At 46.8% G+C, this 15512-nt stretch overlaps 1 protein-coding gene across 2 annotated transcripts; it reads left to right on the plus strand.

Moving 5' to 3' along the window:
- The first annotated feature begins 1141 nt into the window (after positions 1–1141).
- LOC114583226 (leukocyte immunoglobulin-like receptor subfamily A member 2) lies at positions 1142–12347 on the plus strand. Of its 2 annotated transcripts, none has more exons than XM_077917087.1 (9): positions 1142–2092; positions 2221–2256; positions 3132–3422; positions 3945–4253; positions 4467–4769; positions 5969–6259; positions 7787–7891; positions 8758–8795; positions 10489–12347. In XM_077917087.1, exons 1-9 carry the CDS (start codon positions 2062–2064, stop codon positions 10636–10638), a joined length of 1554 nt encoding a protein of 517 aa, XP_077773213.1. In that variant the 5' UTR covers positions 1142–2061; the 3' UTR covers positions 10639–12347. The 2 variants fall into 2 exon arrangements, with proteins under 2 accessions (XP_077773213.1, XP_077773214.1); XM_077917088.1 differs by having other exon boundaries at positions 4710–4769.
- The last annotated feature ends 3165 nt before the right edge of the window (positions 12348–15512 follow it).

Consider the following 15512-nt stretch of genomic DNA (forward strand, 5'->3'; position numbering starts at 1 on the left):
GAACTGTGATTGGGCAGGAGTAGCAAACTCCCAAATGCCCATCCTCAGGGAGAAAGCAGCTCCTGAAATCCAGCGGGGGAAATGAGAGGATTTTCGGGGTATGGGATCAGAAAACTGTTGTGTGGAGCCAGCCAGTGCCGTAGCGTGGGGGGTGCCAGGGGTGCCGGCCGCACCGGGCGCAACATCTGGGGGGGGGCATGAGTCCAGAGGGCCCAGCCCCGTCGTGCCCTCAGCCCGCCCCTATTGTCAGAGCGGCCGGCCAGCCACCACCTGCTCCTACCTTGCCCACCCGAGGACTGCGGCAGCGCCCGCCCCTGTGGCCACCTACCCCCGCCTCGCCCATTGGCTTGCCTCCCTCGGCCCCGCCTCTCTCCGATGGCCGCGGGGGTGTCCTGCTCGGCGCCGGCGCCTTTTTTCAGGAGGTAGGGAGGCTGGACGGGGAGGTGGGGTCGGAAGCGGGCAGAGAAGGAGGGGAGTTCGTAGCCAAAAGGGCTTCGCCGGCCGGCAAAGGGCCGGGGAAAGTTTGGAGAGGAGAAACGCACCGTCATGATTTCCCGGTGGAAGCGGCAGGATTAGGGATGGCGAAGCATAATTACGCACGAATTTCGCTGGGTGAGAGCTTCGGGGATCGATCGGCGGAAATGGGAATCAATTGGAATATGAGAAAGAGAGAGAGAGAGGGACCATCATTCATAGGCATAGATTTGTAGGGTTAGGGGGCGCAAATCCACGGGTTAGGGGGCGCAAATTACTTGCCTTGCCCCGGGTTAGGGGGCACATATTACTTGCCTTGCCCCGGGTGCTGACAACCCAAGCTACGCCGCTGGAGCCAGCATGGAAGAATTCTAGTGCATATCTCCTGAAGGAAATGAAATGAAATATCCCTAGTTTACCGTAATTGGCAAAGGCAGGGGACAAGGTTGTTTTTTTTGGTCATAAACAGTTTTTTGTGTAGCTGGTGGATGTGACCATGTGGAAGGTGTACAAGGGGAAGGAGTGCCCTTCCAGACGCTCTAGCGTGCCCTGGGAGACTTGCTACACTTGCTGCCGCAATGGCAAAAACTAGTGAAGAAAGAAAAAAAGGGGGTAGAAATTCCACTGCTGTCCTGAATTTTGGGATGTAAACCACCCCCACAATTGTGGGTGGGAAATACAAGTGAATCTGTGGGTTACTACAAGGTTATTTTAACAAAATGCAAACCATGCCCCCCTAGTAAGAAGCACGGGCAACAGACAAATATCTCACATTGTTGGAGAAGTGCTCAGATCCAGGCATGGCTTCCTCACGCCTTTCACAAGGGCCAACCAACCACCGTTTCAATACAGTCTGTTCGGATGAGCTCCTCTAAGCGGGGGCAATAAAAAGATAGGAGGAGAAACCTGGGAGGAGGAGAAACAAATCTGTCTTTAAACATTTCGCACCCAACTGAGATCAGATTGATGAATGGGCCAAATACTGTATTTGGGGGCTGGTCGTTCCTCTACTGTGGGGAGCCACCATAACTGCAGTCCCAATGCCTCTGTGGAGCTTAAACTAACAACTCACTCACTATGTATCTGTGAGTCTGTACAGAGGGACACACCACCAGGTCTCCTAATTGTTCCTTAAATGTCCTTTTTTGACCAAGAGGGACCAAAGTGACAACATAGGCACAATATATTTGGGGAGGAGGCAGTAAGTGACCAGAGCTTGAATTTGCCATGGTGTACAACTGGGCATACTAGATTTATTTTGCCCCAACAATACTACTGAGATGCTCTCTCTCTCTCTGAGAACTAGAGAAATTAAAAATAGGAGTTGTGTTCCACGTCAAACACTCAGCCCTTCACTTCCTCTGGTTTAGCAAGCATCAGATAGATGCAAACTAATAAGGGATGTGGTTGATCAGGCAGCCGTGGTAACGGAAGAAGGACAACAGCATTGGCCGATCAGAGAGGAGTCATTTCTTCTGCGGAAGAGCTGCATCACAGAACATTGCTGGGTTTCAGCGGCAACAGCCTCCAGCTGAGATCTTCACTCGGGAGACAGCAGAAGAAACTGCTGGCTACAGAAGCCACGCCATGAAATTCCCTTCCAGCATCCTCTTTCTAGGTTGGTATCACTCCTTGGAGCGCAGTGGGATCAGAGTGTTTGCAAGAGCAGGCCTGGGAGATTGGGGGCCCGGCTTCCATTTCTGTTGCTCCCATATCTTGACTCTAAATGGATCCTCTCCTTTCCAGGGTGTTGGCTGACCAGGCAGTGGCAGATCTCCAGAGGTGAGTGTCAGTCAGCCGTGAGAATGGTGATAAAAAATAGGGGGTGAGAAGAATGGGAACTAAATGCCGTAGACTCCTCCAACCAGGACTACTTTTCTCATGGTAGACTTTCTCTGTCTCATATTCAAGGCTTTTTTCCAGTCGGAACTCAGTTCCAGCATCTTTTAGGTGGGGGCAGTTGCCATTATCAGAGAACAAGGGAGGCTTTCATGGTGATTTCCGGTACCACTTTTTCTAGAAAAGTTGAACTGCTCATATTTATTTGTCTCTAGACAACCTGTCAAGGAAACCGTCCTCCCAGTTATCCACTTCAGTTTATTTCTCTTGGGTGCAAGGGCTGTTTAGACACAGGGATTCTTAGTCCTGCCCCTCCCACTGTAAACATCACCAGATACTAAGGGAGAACCTTCTCTTTCATTGCCTCCCGGCTGCATGAATGGCAACTGGCGCTGTCCTGCCTGTCTCCTGTGTCTTGGCTTATGCAGGAGAGTGAGCAACCGAGCAACATAAAGGACCTTAGGTTCTGGACTCTTCCACTTCCTCTCCACCCTGTCCTCCTCCAGTGTCAACAGGGAAGGGGAAGTTAAAGAGCCTTCCCGCCCCCCCCTGCTATCTCAGAAGTGAGTCATTGGTTGAAGGCTATATTGTTGGCCCTCCAGCTGTTGCTCAATTCAAAATATGATTCCTACTTCTTCAGAAAACAGGATGGTGATGAGGAATATGTGAAAATATAGATATATGTCAATTGGAAAATGTTACTGATGAATATACGTACCACACTTTTGTGGATTTTTGTACCCTGATACAAGTCTACAAGTCTCCCATTGCTACTGCTCTGCCTTCCAAATCTCACTTCTGTTATCTTTCTTTCCCAGGACAGCTTTATCGAAAGCCTTCCATCTCAGTGAGACCAAGTTCTCAGGTCATCCTAGGTGAAGATTTCTATATCCACTGTGAGACTGAATATAACTCAGAAGCAACCTTCCAGCTTGTCAAGGAAGGGAGTTCAGCGGCTGTGGATTCTAAGACTGCCTCACGTTATACAGATTTCCCCCTTTCTAATGCCAAACATGTAGAACCCAATGGCGGGTTCTACAAGTGCAAATACTGCTTTAATGAAAATAAATGCTCAGAATTCAGCGATAATGTTTATGTCAACATAACAGGTGAGAGTTTTGCTCTGTCCTTAGACCTATTCATGTGCAGCACATACTTAGGTTGAAAGCTAAGCAGTTTCTCATTTTAAGCCCTAACCCTAATGTCCCCACTCCTTCAGGCAACAATCACATGTTACATGTGGTTGTCTGCAGAGAATCCACTGTGTGGACACACATGTAAGGACTCTGCGTGATTGCGACTGGTTGCATATGTCTAGGTGGGAATGTCTCTACAGACAACCCCATGGAGCACATGGGTGTTGCAGACAGACAGGAGGGGGCCATCCTGTGTCATCATTTGAGGCAAAATGGGAATGTGCCACTCCTTGCACGCCCCCCACTTCCGTTCCTGCCAGAATGCCCCCTCCCTTCTTGCCACATGCGACAAGAGTCAGGCCGTTGCACATGGCATTGCCACTCATCTTCTCTGTCCCAGGTGAACAGATATTCCAAGAGCAAGTTTCCTATTTTACAGAGTGATACAGTTGCAGATGTTCCACCTTCTGAATATCAGTTCTCTCTCTTTTCAAGGGGACCTTTCTCCAAAGCCTGCCATCTTTGTGAGTCCCAGTCCTCTCGTCGTCCCAGGGACACGATTCTTCATCCACTGTAGAAATGAATATCGTAGAAATGAATACCGTGAACAAGCAACTTTCTATCTCTTCAAGGAAGGGACTCTGGGGCATTTGTTTTCTAGGACTGATTCATTAAGTCCTGCATTTCTTATTCCTAATGCCAAGCAAACAGATGGAGGGATCTACTGGTGTTCATATTGCTTCATTCAAGACCAAGTTCAAAAATGCTCAGGTTCCAGCGACAGAGTTTACGTCAACATAACAGGTGAGGGCTCAGCTCCGTCTTGGTGTGCCAGTTTCACAAATGATACTAAAGTGCAGGTCAAATTTATTGCATCTTCAACCAGAAGGAAATGATGCATCTTCTCTCTCATTCTCTTTCTATATCACATTCCTAGAAGATTGTAGTTCTGCCTTCTGCTGAATGTTGGAGTTGCACCAGCCCTTAAACACCCCTCTTCTTCTCTTTCCCATTCAGAGCATTTCTATCCCAAACCTTCCATCTCAGTGAGTTCACATGAAATTATTGCCCTGGGGGGAAATGCAACCATCCACTGTACGAGTGAAGAGAAGCCAATGGCAGAATTCACTCTGCTGAGGGAAGATTCTTGGGGTAACCGTGAGATCCAGAAGATGGAACCAGGCAGTATTTTATTTCCCATTCTCAATGCTAAACGAACTGATGGGGGGATCTACTTTTGTACCTATTGCTTCCAATCAGACTTGGACTTCAATCAGCGATGCTCAAGCTACAGTGACAGAGTGTACATCAACATCACAGGTGAGATTCTGTCTTGGGTCGCATCCACACCAAAGACTCTTATACCACTTTAGCAGTCATGGCTTCCTCCATGCAGTTTGGGAACCGTAGTTTCACCAAAAGTTGAAAGTCTCTGTCAGAGAGTCCATTGCCAGCGTGATGAAGCAGTTGATGGTTCTGGCTAGGACTTGGCTCAAATCCCTATTCAGGTGTGAAACTCATTGGATGAGATTCAAGCACACTCTTGTTGTGAGGACAAAATGAGGTAAAGAACCATTATGCTGGCTTGAGTGTCTTGGGATATAGTTCAAAAAATAATGATTACATGTCTTAATATATCTTAATATACTGTTGGGGAAATGTATGTTTATATAGCATTTTATATTTTGAAAAGCAGAGGCACGTCCTGCTTACTGGTCGTAATCCAAATAGACTGCACCCAGAAGTGGAAAAAAGACTGCTGTTGTGTTATTCTGTGGTACTTGTGGTACATAGTTTGCTACAATGATGTGGTAGAGCAGGGAAAGGGAACCTTTGGCCCTCCAGATGTGATTCTGCTGCAACTCCCACCATGCCTGACCATTGGGCATGCTGGCTAAGACACACAGAAACATCTGGATGGCTACATGTTCCCTATCTCAGTGGTGGACCATCTGCTTTGCATGCAGAAGATTTCAGCTTCAATCGTCAGCATCTCTAGGTAGGGCGGGGACAGATCCATGCTTGCAACGCTGGAGAGCCTCTGCCAATCAGTGTAGCAGACAACGCCAAGACAGATGAACCAATGGTTTGACTCAGTATAAGGCACATTTTCTTATGCACTCTGCATTATTAGTTCACCAGCTACTGGTTTTGATGGGGCAGGGATAATATTCAGGGAACTAGCATATGTTTCAGCCTCCCTTCCTGCCCTTTAGCTTCAGAGATTGTGATTCACCTTGCCCATACTTTCAAACATGTCTTTGCACCATCAAGGGGCGGGGGGGGGGGGAAGAGAGATGAAGCTGAAATAATTTGGAAGATAAAGTATTTGGATGCTACTCTCTTTGCACAGTGTGCCTGCACATTATATCCATTACATGTCAATTGAAGGTGATTTTGTGCATAGCAAGCAGGTCTTTTGATCTGATGCAAATTAGCAGGATGCATTAAATGCACGACAAGCAACATGTCTCAGTCCTTTCTCTGCTGTTTTTTTCTTTTCTTTTTCCTAACACTAGATCCCTGGCTTTCTAAACCTTCTATCACTCTGACACCAACACAGCAGATTTCTACTGGGATGAATGTCAGCATTGAGTGTCAGGGGGCAAAGAGTTATGTGACCTTCTCATTGTTCAAATCAAACAACCTGATAGCATCACAGGAGGCAGAAGGGAACAGAAATGCAACCAAGTTCTTTTTCTCTGAAGTGAAGTTGGAGGATGGAGGGAGCTACACCTGCCGATATTACCGCACAGGTGACTCCTTTCTTTGGTCAGAGTCAAGTGACCCCATGGAACTGGTTGTGACAGGTAAGGCGCTTCCATAGATCTTTCTCCCACCTTTCTTCTAACTCTCAATCTCTGTGCATGAGCTCTAGGGATTATGGCTGTCAAAGCCAAATACCTCCCTAGGCAACCTTGAGCCACATTACAAAGAATGGAGGAACTGGGTGTTTGGGTTTACATCAGCAACCGGTTACTAGAGGCTAGATCAGAAATGAAGATGATTGCATCCAAGGTGAGGTGCATGGGAGATGGAGGTACATGGAGATAGCAGGGAGCCCATCTCAATATTCACTTACTTGGGGGCATATAAGGGAATGTGATATGGCTTTCTGCACTTGTGTCATGTAATCATTGGCTGGAAGGCCAATATCTTGGGTTGGCCCTGCATCCTGCTGGAGAATAAATGTGATTTAATCAACCATGATGCTGGGACCAGTCACATGGATCATTCCAACTTCAAAACTGGTGCTCTCCTTTCTGGCATGGCAGCAGTTACCCCAACCAATTTGCCGTGCTCATGGGATTGCTTCATCTGCACATATATTCCCAGTGTAAAGGAAATTCAGTGTGTGTGTGTGTGTGTGTGTGTGTGTGTGTGTGTGTGTGAGAGAGAGAGAGAGAGAGAGAGAGAGAGAGAGAGATGGATGGATGGATGGCATAAACACCATTTAAAGCACATGACTTATTCAAAAGAATCCAGAGAACTGTGGTTTGATAAAGATGCTGGGAATCATAAGTCTGTAAGGTATTGTTGTTGTTGTTTAGTCGTTTAGTTGTGTCCGACTCTTCGTGACCCCATGGAGCAGAGCACGCCAGGCACTCCTGTCTTCCACTGCCTCCCGCAGTTTGGTCAAACTCATGCTCAAGGCTTTCCTAGGATTATTTATGGGAAAGCATGGTGCTTTACAATAAGGCCGATAGTGGTGGGAGGAGAAAGAGGAGGGAAAATATTGTTAAAAGGGTGCAGTCATAGGTATATCAGTGTATTTAATCTGAATTGTCAAATTGTGTTATTATTGTTATTATGGTTTTTGTTGTAGTGTCTTTTGCGGTTGTTGTTTGTCTTGAAAAACTGATCAAATAATTCTTTTTAAAAAAGCATGGTGCTTTAAAAGTTCTTTAGCTTTCTGGTGTGTGCACAGCCAAAGATGGCGGGTGTCCATACTGTGCAGTAGATAGAAAGCTTTTGTCATAAGAATGACCCCTGCAGAATCAGACCCAAGACCCATCTGGTCCAGCATTCACGTCTCAGAGTGGCCACCCAGAAGCTTATGGGAAGCCCACAAGCAGCTTAATGCATGCAACAGCCCTCTCGTGCGCATGATCTTCAGCAATAGATGTTCAGAGGTATACTGCCTGTGACGGCCATCATGACTAGTCCTGAGTGATGTGGTCATGCAGGGGCGAATGGATGCATGTATGGGAACTGGGAGGCGGTCTTGTGGAGGTTGATTGATAGATCCAAAGGCCAATAAGAGGATCATTCCTAATAGCCACTGGACACTGCAGAATAAGCATTAGTAGCATTCTAACTGTAACCTGGCTTTACAGACAGATTTGCAGTCATCTTGTGGGCAAGCATTGCGGCTGGACTTTCCCTTCTGATTCTCTTCCTGCTGGTACTTGCCTTTATATTGTACAGAAAAGGCAGAAAGGGTAAGTGGACTTCTGAATGGACTGCTTTACAGTGGCAGAGATGAAAGCATGCAAAACTGTTTTTGTAGCAGTATAGGTTTTCAGTGAAGGGACACGGGTGGCGCTGTGGGTTAAAGCCTCAGCGCCTAGGACTTGCCAATCGAAAGGTCGGTGGTTCGAATCCCCGCGGCAGGGTGCGCTCCCGTCGTTCGGTCCCAGCGCCTGCCAACCTAGCAGTTCGAAAGCACCTTCGGGTGCAAGTAGATAAATAGGGACCGCTTACCAGCGGGAAGGTAAACGGCGTTCCGTGTGCTGCGCTGGCTCGCCAGCTGCAGCTTCGTCACGCTGGCCACGTGACCCGGAAGTGTCTGCGGACAGCGCTGGCTCCCGGCCTATAGAGTGAGATGAGCGCACAACCCTAGAGTCTGGCAAGACTGGCCCGTACGGGCAGGGGTACCTTTACCTTTTTACTAGGTTTTCAGTGACCTGAACAGCAAGCTATCTTTTTGCATCTCTAGCAGACGAAAAAATTTCTATGTGTGTTATTTAAATTTATTTTAAAAAGCAATTTAGTTTATGGGTTACCTTGGTAGAAGTTTTTCCAATGCTGAGTGACACACAGCCTCACAGAAAGGAAGCAAGAAGTTTTCTCCATCCATGAAGAGAAAGGTCTAAGTCGGGCTTTCCCACCTCAATGGAAGTTTTTGGATGACAACTCCAGCATGGCCAATAGTCAGGGCTGATAGGACTTGTAGTCTAAAACACCTGGAGGGCACCAGGTTAGGGAAGGCTGGTCTTAAGAGTTAGGCTACATGGGGAGGGAGCAGAACCCACAGTGCTGCTCTGAAACAGGGCCAAGAATCTCATGCTCTCTTTCTGATCTGCAGGTTCCACGGCCCACGAAAGAAGCCAACCACCGAACATAGTAAGCTTTCCTAGCAAGAAAAACTTCCCTGTAAACGAAAACCTTTATGACTGTGGACATCCTGCCAACCTCCCACACTCCAGACCCTTCAGTCTAAGAAGGAAAAAAGCACACCTCTGCCAGTGTGGTGTAGTGGTTAAAAGTGGTAGACTCGTAATCTGGGGAACCGGGTTCGCGTCTCCGCTCCTCCACATGCAGCTGCTGGGTGACCTTGGGCCAGTCACACTTCTCTGAAGTCTCTCAGCCCCACTCACCTCACAGAGTGTTTGTTGTCAGGGAGGAAGGGAAAGGAGAATGTTAGCCGCTTTGAGACTCCTTTGGGTAGTGATAAGGCGGCATATCAAATCCAAACTCCTCTTCGTCTTCTTCTTCTAACCAATTTGGTGGAGAAAACAGGCCATAGAGACAGAGAAAGATATAGCATGTGAAACACTTCAGGTGTCAGACTGAAAGCCGCCATTGGCAATTATAACCTCTGGATCCCAATAGGGGTGTGGTTTTATTCATGCATCTCAATGTGAAAGTCCTGGGGCACTTAGGATTCAGTGACAGTGTATAAAGCAGCTCAGTTTTATACCAGATGTTTGTGGAGAGGGGAGCTGCATTGCAAATGGGCCCCTTTAGCCTTAGGGGTGGCAGAGTTATGCCAAAAAAGAAAGAAAGTGTGATCCTCTCCGGCAACATTCTATTTATTTTTTAGCAATAGGCTCATTTGACTGTGGGCGTGCAAGCATGTGCAGAGTGCCAAGTAACACTCATCTTCTTGAGAGCTGAGTGGCAGTCCCAGGTGCAGTGGCGGAGCCTGCCACTCCTGCACCCAGAGCGGCGGGGTGGGGTGATCCTTCCACAGGGCGGGACAATCAACGCGGGGCGCAATCCTTGGGGGGTGGGTCCATTCATGGCGCAGCAGCGTGATCCTCCTAGGGGGGATTTTGCCCCTGCCCAGATGCCAGTTGCTACTATCTGGAAGTTGCTGTTCAAATTCCTGTCATTTACACATTCTCATTCATCATTCCCATTGTCCCTCTAGAACAGGGATAGGCAACCTAAGGCCCGGGGGCCAGATGCGGTCCAATTGTCTTCTCAATCTGGCCCGCGGACGGTACGGAAATCAGCGTGTTTTTATATGAATAGAATGTGTACTTTTATTTAAAATGCACCTCTGGGTTATTTGTGGGGCATAGGAATTCGTTTACAGTGGTGCCTCGCAAGAGAAAATTAATTCGTTCCGCGAGTTTTTTCGTCTTGCGATTTTTTCGTCTTGCGAAGCACGGTTTCGGAAAAGTTCTGGAAAAGATTCAAAAATCACCAAAGTCTTCAAAAACCTCAAAAAAGGCTACCACACCAGGGTTCTCCTCGAAGTCAAGTCACAACTGTATTAACGGTTTTAAGAAAAAGGAAACAAACTTGCAAGACGTTTCCATCTTACGAAGCAAGCCCATAGGGAAATTCGTCTTGCGAAGCAACTCAAAAAACCAAAAACCCTTTCATCTTGCGAGTTTTCCGTCTTGTGAGGCATTCGTCTTGCGAGGTACCACTGTATTTTCCCTCCCAAAATATAGTCCGGCCCCCCACAAGGTCTGAGGGACAGTGGACTGGCCCATGGCTGAAAAAGGTTGCTGACCCCTGCTCTAGAAGATGTAGTGGCAGAGACTGCATGCTAAATATCTCCCTCTTCCTCCCCTCTTCATAGTCCCTGGAATCCGACAGCAGAGAAGACCCTGATGGAGTTTCTTACGCTGCCCTGAACCACGGGGCCCTGAAATCCACACAGGTACCCGATGCTGACAGGATACCTGAAAGCTGTACTTACGCAGCATTGGCCCAAGGCAGACCAAAGTAGGACTGACAAGCTGGACCCCTTAGGATGTAGAGACTTCTGGGACCTCGGCTGATCCTTGGTTTGCAGGGACATTTCTAGCAGGACAATGCTTCCTAGTAGAGCCTTCTTCACCGAGAGAACCTGCTGCTCCCACCAAAGAGCTGGGCACTCAAAATATGTATGCACTCTTCTTCTTTGACCACTGACTACCTCCTTTCTGTAGAGTTCTTCCTTAGGCTCCTGGCTCACTAAGGCGGTTTGGCCCTGCGGTTGAGAACATCACCTAATCCAGGGTTGAGAATCTTCAGCACTACATTTTCTCATATGTGGTGGACGTCTAAGCTAATAAAAGTTTTCTAGGAGATGATATATAATGAAATGGGAAAAAAATGTTTAAAATAACTTTTGCTTAGAAAAAAAACCAGAAGCTTTTCTATTAGGAATTATAGGTACCAGCATTTCAAAAGATCAGAAAAGACTTTTTACGTACGGGACAACAGTCACTCGGATGCTATTTGCCCAGAGATGGAAAGAAGGCAAAGTCCCTGGAAATGTGACTGGAAAGCTCAGGAACCAAGAGGACAAAAACTTCAAAAAAAGAACAAGGAAAAATTATAGTTTATTTAGGAGACCACTGTAAAATGATGGATACATTAGCAGGATTTTAATCTCACTTGTAATGTAACAGATATCTTGGATAACATGGATTGATGAAAATTATAGATTATGCAATAATATGAAGATTTTAATGTTGAAATTAAGACCATTGGAGGGGGTGGGGGGAAGTCGTGAGATTAGGGGTAATCTCTATGTATGAATATGTATGTGGATTGTTATACAGTGGTACCTTGGTTTACAACCAAAATCCGTTCTGGAGGACTGGTCGTAAACCAAAACAGGTTGTAACCCAAGGCACGCTTTTTGTAATCAAAAAAAAAAAAAAGGGTTGTAATCCAAAAAAAAGGGACACGCACTTCCGGGTTTGACGTGGTTGTAATCCAAAACGGTTGCAAACCAAGGTACCACTGTGATTCTATATTTGTAAAATCAATTTTAAAAAAATCAAAAAAGAGAATCTTCAACTCTGTGGATTGAATACTCTGTACTCAGATTCCCAAACACGTGTTTCTACTGCTAGCCTTTTTAAAATTGTCTTTTTATTGAAACCTGGGCATCTATGCTTAGGTCTGAGCCAGGAGCACACTCAAACTGCAAACCTGTGTCTTCAGGGGGAGTGTTACCCCATCCAGCACAAACCGAATCCCTATTCCCTGTCCTGCCTTGTGACTGACTGTCAGGGGCTGGACTGGGGAGGAGTGAGGGGGGGCTGCTCCCCCTTCTCCTGAACCTTCCTGAGACCAGGAGGACAGTGTCGATTTAGAGCAGTGGTTTGCAGAAGGGCATAGTTCACAGTCTGCAGAGGGCAGAAGCTGGGAAATACAAGAAGAGGAAGAGCAGGAAGAAAGGGAAGCAGCAGGAGAGAGGCAGCCGACAGACTCATTGTCTTTGGAAAGCATTCCTGAGCCCCCCTCACCCAGGACTAGGCGTGCTGCGAGAGTAGCTGAAGAGAGAGCCGAGAGACAGAAAGCCCAGACCAACCGGCATGAGGATGATGTAGTATGAGAGAGACGAAGGGGGTGGGACTTTACCTGGAGCGACAACATTTCTAGAGAGAGAGACACATTCCTTTGTCTCTCGCTGTGATTGTTGAATAAACTAATTGGTCAGAACTCTTCTTTTCTTATCTGCTTCTTTGCGGCCACCATGGGATTCGCTGAAGCCTTGACACTGACCAAGAGCACCTTCGTCTTGCCTGGATTTGTTGGCCCTCATCCTTTAGTGATGACAGAATGAGTTGAGAACCAAGAAAGCTGCTTTGGACTTGGGCAGAAAGGAGAACTAGAGCTGGGTGTCGTCAGGCTACTGGGGACAACAATCCCCCAAAGTCCAGGTGACCTCTCCCAGTAGCTTCATGATAACATTTCTTTCTGTGCAAAAAAGAACAATAGTGAATGTTGCATTTAGTTGCTGTTTAAAATTCACAATAAAGGTAAAGGTACCCCTGCCCGGCGGGCCAGTCTTGACAGACTCTAGGGTTGTGCGCCCATCTCACTCAAGAGGCCGGGGGCCAGCGCTGTCCGGAGACACTTCCGGGTCACGTGGCCAGCGTGACATCGCTGCTCTGGCAAGCCAGAGCCGCACACGGAAACGCCGTTTACCTTCCCACTATAAAGCGGTCCCTATTTATCTACTTGCACCCGGGGGTGCTTTCGAACTGCTAGGTTGACAGGCGCTGGGACCGAGCAGCGGGAGCGCACCCCGCCGCAGGGATTTGAACTGCCGACCTTTCGAGCGGCAAGCCCTAGGCGCTGAGGCTTTTACCCACAGCGCCACCCGCTTCCCCAAAATTCACAATAGGAAGCAGAATAAGACTGATATCTTAACCCCACTTACCTGGGAGTAGGCCTCACTGAATGAATTAGGATTAAAGTGGTGCCCCGCAAGACGAATGCCTCGCAAAAACCCGCTAGACGAAAGGGTTTTCCGTTTTTGAATTGCTTCGCAAGACGATTTTCCCTATGGGCTTGCTTCGCAAGACGAAAACGTCTTGCAAGTCTTGCGATTTTTTTCCGCTTCCCCCCCCTTTTTCTAAGCCGCTAAGCTGCTAATAGCCTTTTAGCAGCTAAGCCGCTAAGCCTTTAATAGCCGCTAAGCCGCTAAACCGCTAATAGCGCTAATTCGCTAAACCGCTAATAGGGTTGCTTCGCAAGACGAAAAAACCACTAGACGAAGAGAATCGCAGAATGGATTCTTTTCGTCTTGCGAGGCACCACCGTAATTTCATAGGTTAGCATAACGTAGTTAGGAGTGCAGGCCTAATGGATATAGGATGCCTTTGGCAACAAAAGACACTTCAGGAATAAAGGGGGCAAAGTACCAGTATATATCAATGAATAGCTAAACAATTTATATTGCAGAGCCATTAATGTATCTATTCACACATATATGTGCGCCCTTATTTTTTTAAAAAAGGTATGTTATAAAGAACAAAGATTGAAACCTTTCAGTGCAAGAGTCAGTGCCACAGTGGCGGTTGAATGTATGGCTGGAAGGAAATCCACTTGGTTGTTTGTTTGGAACAGATTCCCAGGATCCAATCCAGAGTAGCATTATTTGGCACAATGCTTCTTGGTCGCTGCCTCTGGCTGATTCATGAGTCAGATGACAGATGATGCCACTACTTCTTCCCTTTTAGTCTGGAATTTATTCAGACTCAGCTTGATTTTTTATTTTTTGCCCTGTTCTTGCCCTCTTGGTTTCCACATGAGCCAGCTCCCCCCCTACTTCTACTTCACTTGGATAGTCGTAGAGATAACATACTGAGCTACAAGGGCAATTGTGCCTGATTTTTCTCCACCCCGCACTTCACTTCACAAGCAGAAGGAGATGTGAAAGACTATGAGGGAGTCAATTTAGATTTCACAAGGAAGAAGTCTGAGCTGCTGTATGTCCTCTTTTCCCCAGACATGTCCTCTTTTTAGAAGACATCTGAAGGCAGCCCTGTTTAGGGAAGCTTTTAATGTTTGATGTATTACAGTATTTTAATATTTTTTTGGAAGTCGCCCAGCATGGCTGGGGAAGCCCAGCCAGATGGGCGGGGTATAAATTATTATTATTATTATAATTATTATTATAATTATTATTATAATTATTATTATTATTATTATCATTATTATTATTATTATTATTATTATTTTCATGTGTATGTAAAATGAGAGTCATCAGAGCGATCCATAGTTAAAAGTCGGCAAATGTCTCCTCCTTTGTGCTCTTCCAAATATGGCAACCCTATGACACCCCCCCCACACACACTACTGTTTGAAATCTCCACCCCTACACCCCCCCCCAGCTTTCCTGAAGAACACACTTCCAAGAAACAGCAGACAAGAATCAGGGGGTGGTTGGGTAGAGGCTGTTTGCTTCATGGGAAGATGGGACTTGGGCTACCTTATGTAGGGATGTCTATAGATGCTGGGAGAGGACAGGTTTATTAGATATTATCCTTCTTTCCTCATGTTTGTGAGTTCAACAGGGTACATCCGCTTGCGGCTTAAAAGGGAAGCTTAGCTAGGCTAGTTTTAGCCTTTTCGTTTAAGTAATGCAGGCTGCTTCTGGATTCTCCTGCTATTTCCCCTTTTCTCTCCCTTAAAACAATAATCACACAAACGGTCTTGGAAAGGTAAAAACAACATTTACTCAGAGTATCTGTTGCAGAATAAGAGATACAGGAGGCGGGCTTAAAATGGTAATTCAGTTAGACATATTTTAGTCTAGCTTAAGATGGAGTTTGAGCTACAGCTCAGACTTAGCAGTTCTCATTTCTGGCTTGGAGATGAGATGAAGAGTAAGAGTGAAGAAAGGCAAAGGAGAAGGTGCCCAGGTAAGGAGAATATATAGGGCTACACCCTCTCCCTCTCAGGGCACAGGAGGATCGCCACTTGCAAGGTCCTCTCTAGCAAACTTACAGGAAAACTCTGTGAGCTTCAGCTCCCATCATGGGCCTATCTAGCAAACATGAATCATTGGTTTGACTGTATTGTAAATATTCCACACCTAAAAGGTGAACAGAGGCAAGTTGTCAAGTCCCAGTGGGCTGCCCAGGACTTGACTTTGCAATGACGTGTGACTGGCAGTCCTAGATTCCTTTCGCCCTCACAATACTGCTGAGAATCCATCTGTCCAGTGACATAGCATGGGTTGCTTGTGCCCGGAGCTGTACAGAGCGGGGTGGATGGGAGAGAAACGGACAGAGGACACATGCACATTCAACTGCTTAACACCGTCCATGTCACCCGGGAGATTGCAGCTGCAGAGATAAGAAAAGGCTTTTTCCA

Source organism: Podarcis muralis, chromosome 13 (assembly GCF_964188315.1).
Source record: "Podarcis muralis chromosome 13, rPodMur119.hap1.1, whole genome shotgun sequence".
Classification (NCBI taxonomy): Eukaryota; Metazoa; Chordata; class Lepidosauria; order Squamata; family Lacertidae; genus Podarcis; species Podarcis muralis.

Excerpts from the sequence above, each read along its gene's own strand:
- LOC114583226 (XM_077917087.1), top strand. The coding sequence starts at position 2,062 with ATGAAATTCCCTTCCAGCATCCTCTTTCTAG. Across the intron at positions 4,254-4,466 it reads AGTTTACGTCAACATAACAG|AGCATTTCTATCCCAAACCT; the intron begins GTGAGGGCTCAG and ends TTTCCCATTCAG. Across the intron at positions 4,770-5,968 it reads AGTGTACATCAACATCACAG|ATCCCTGGCTTTCTAAACCT; the intron begins GTGAGATTCTGT and ends TCCTAACACTAG.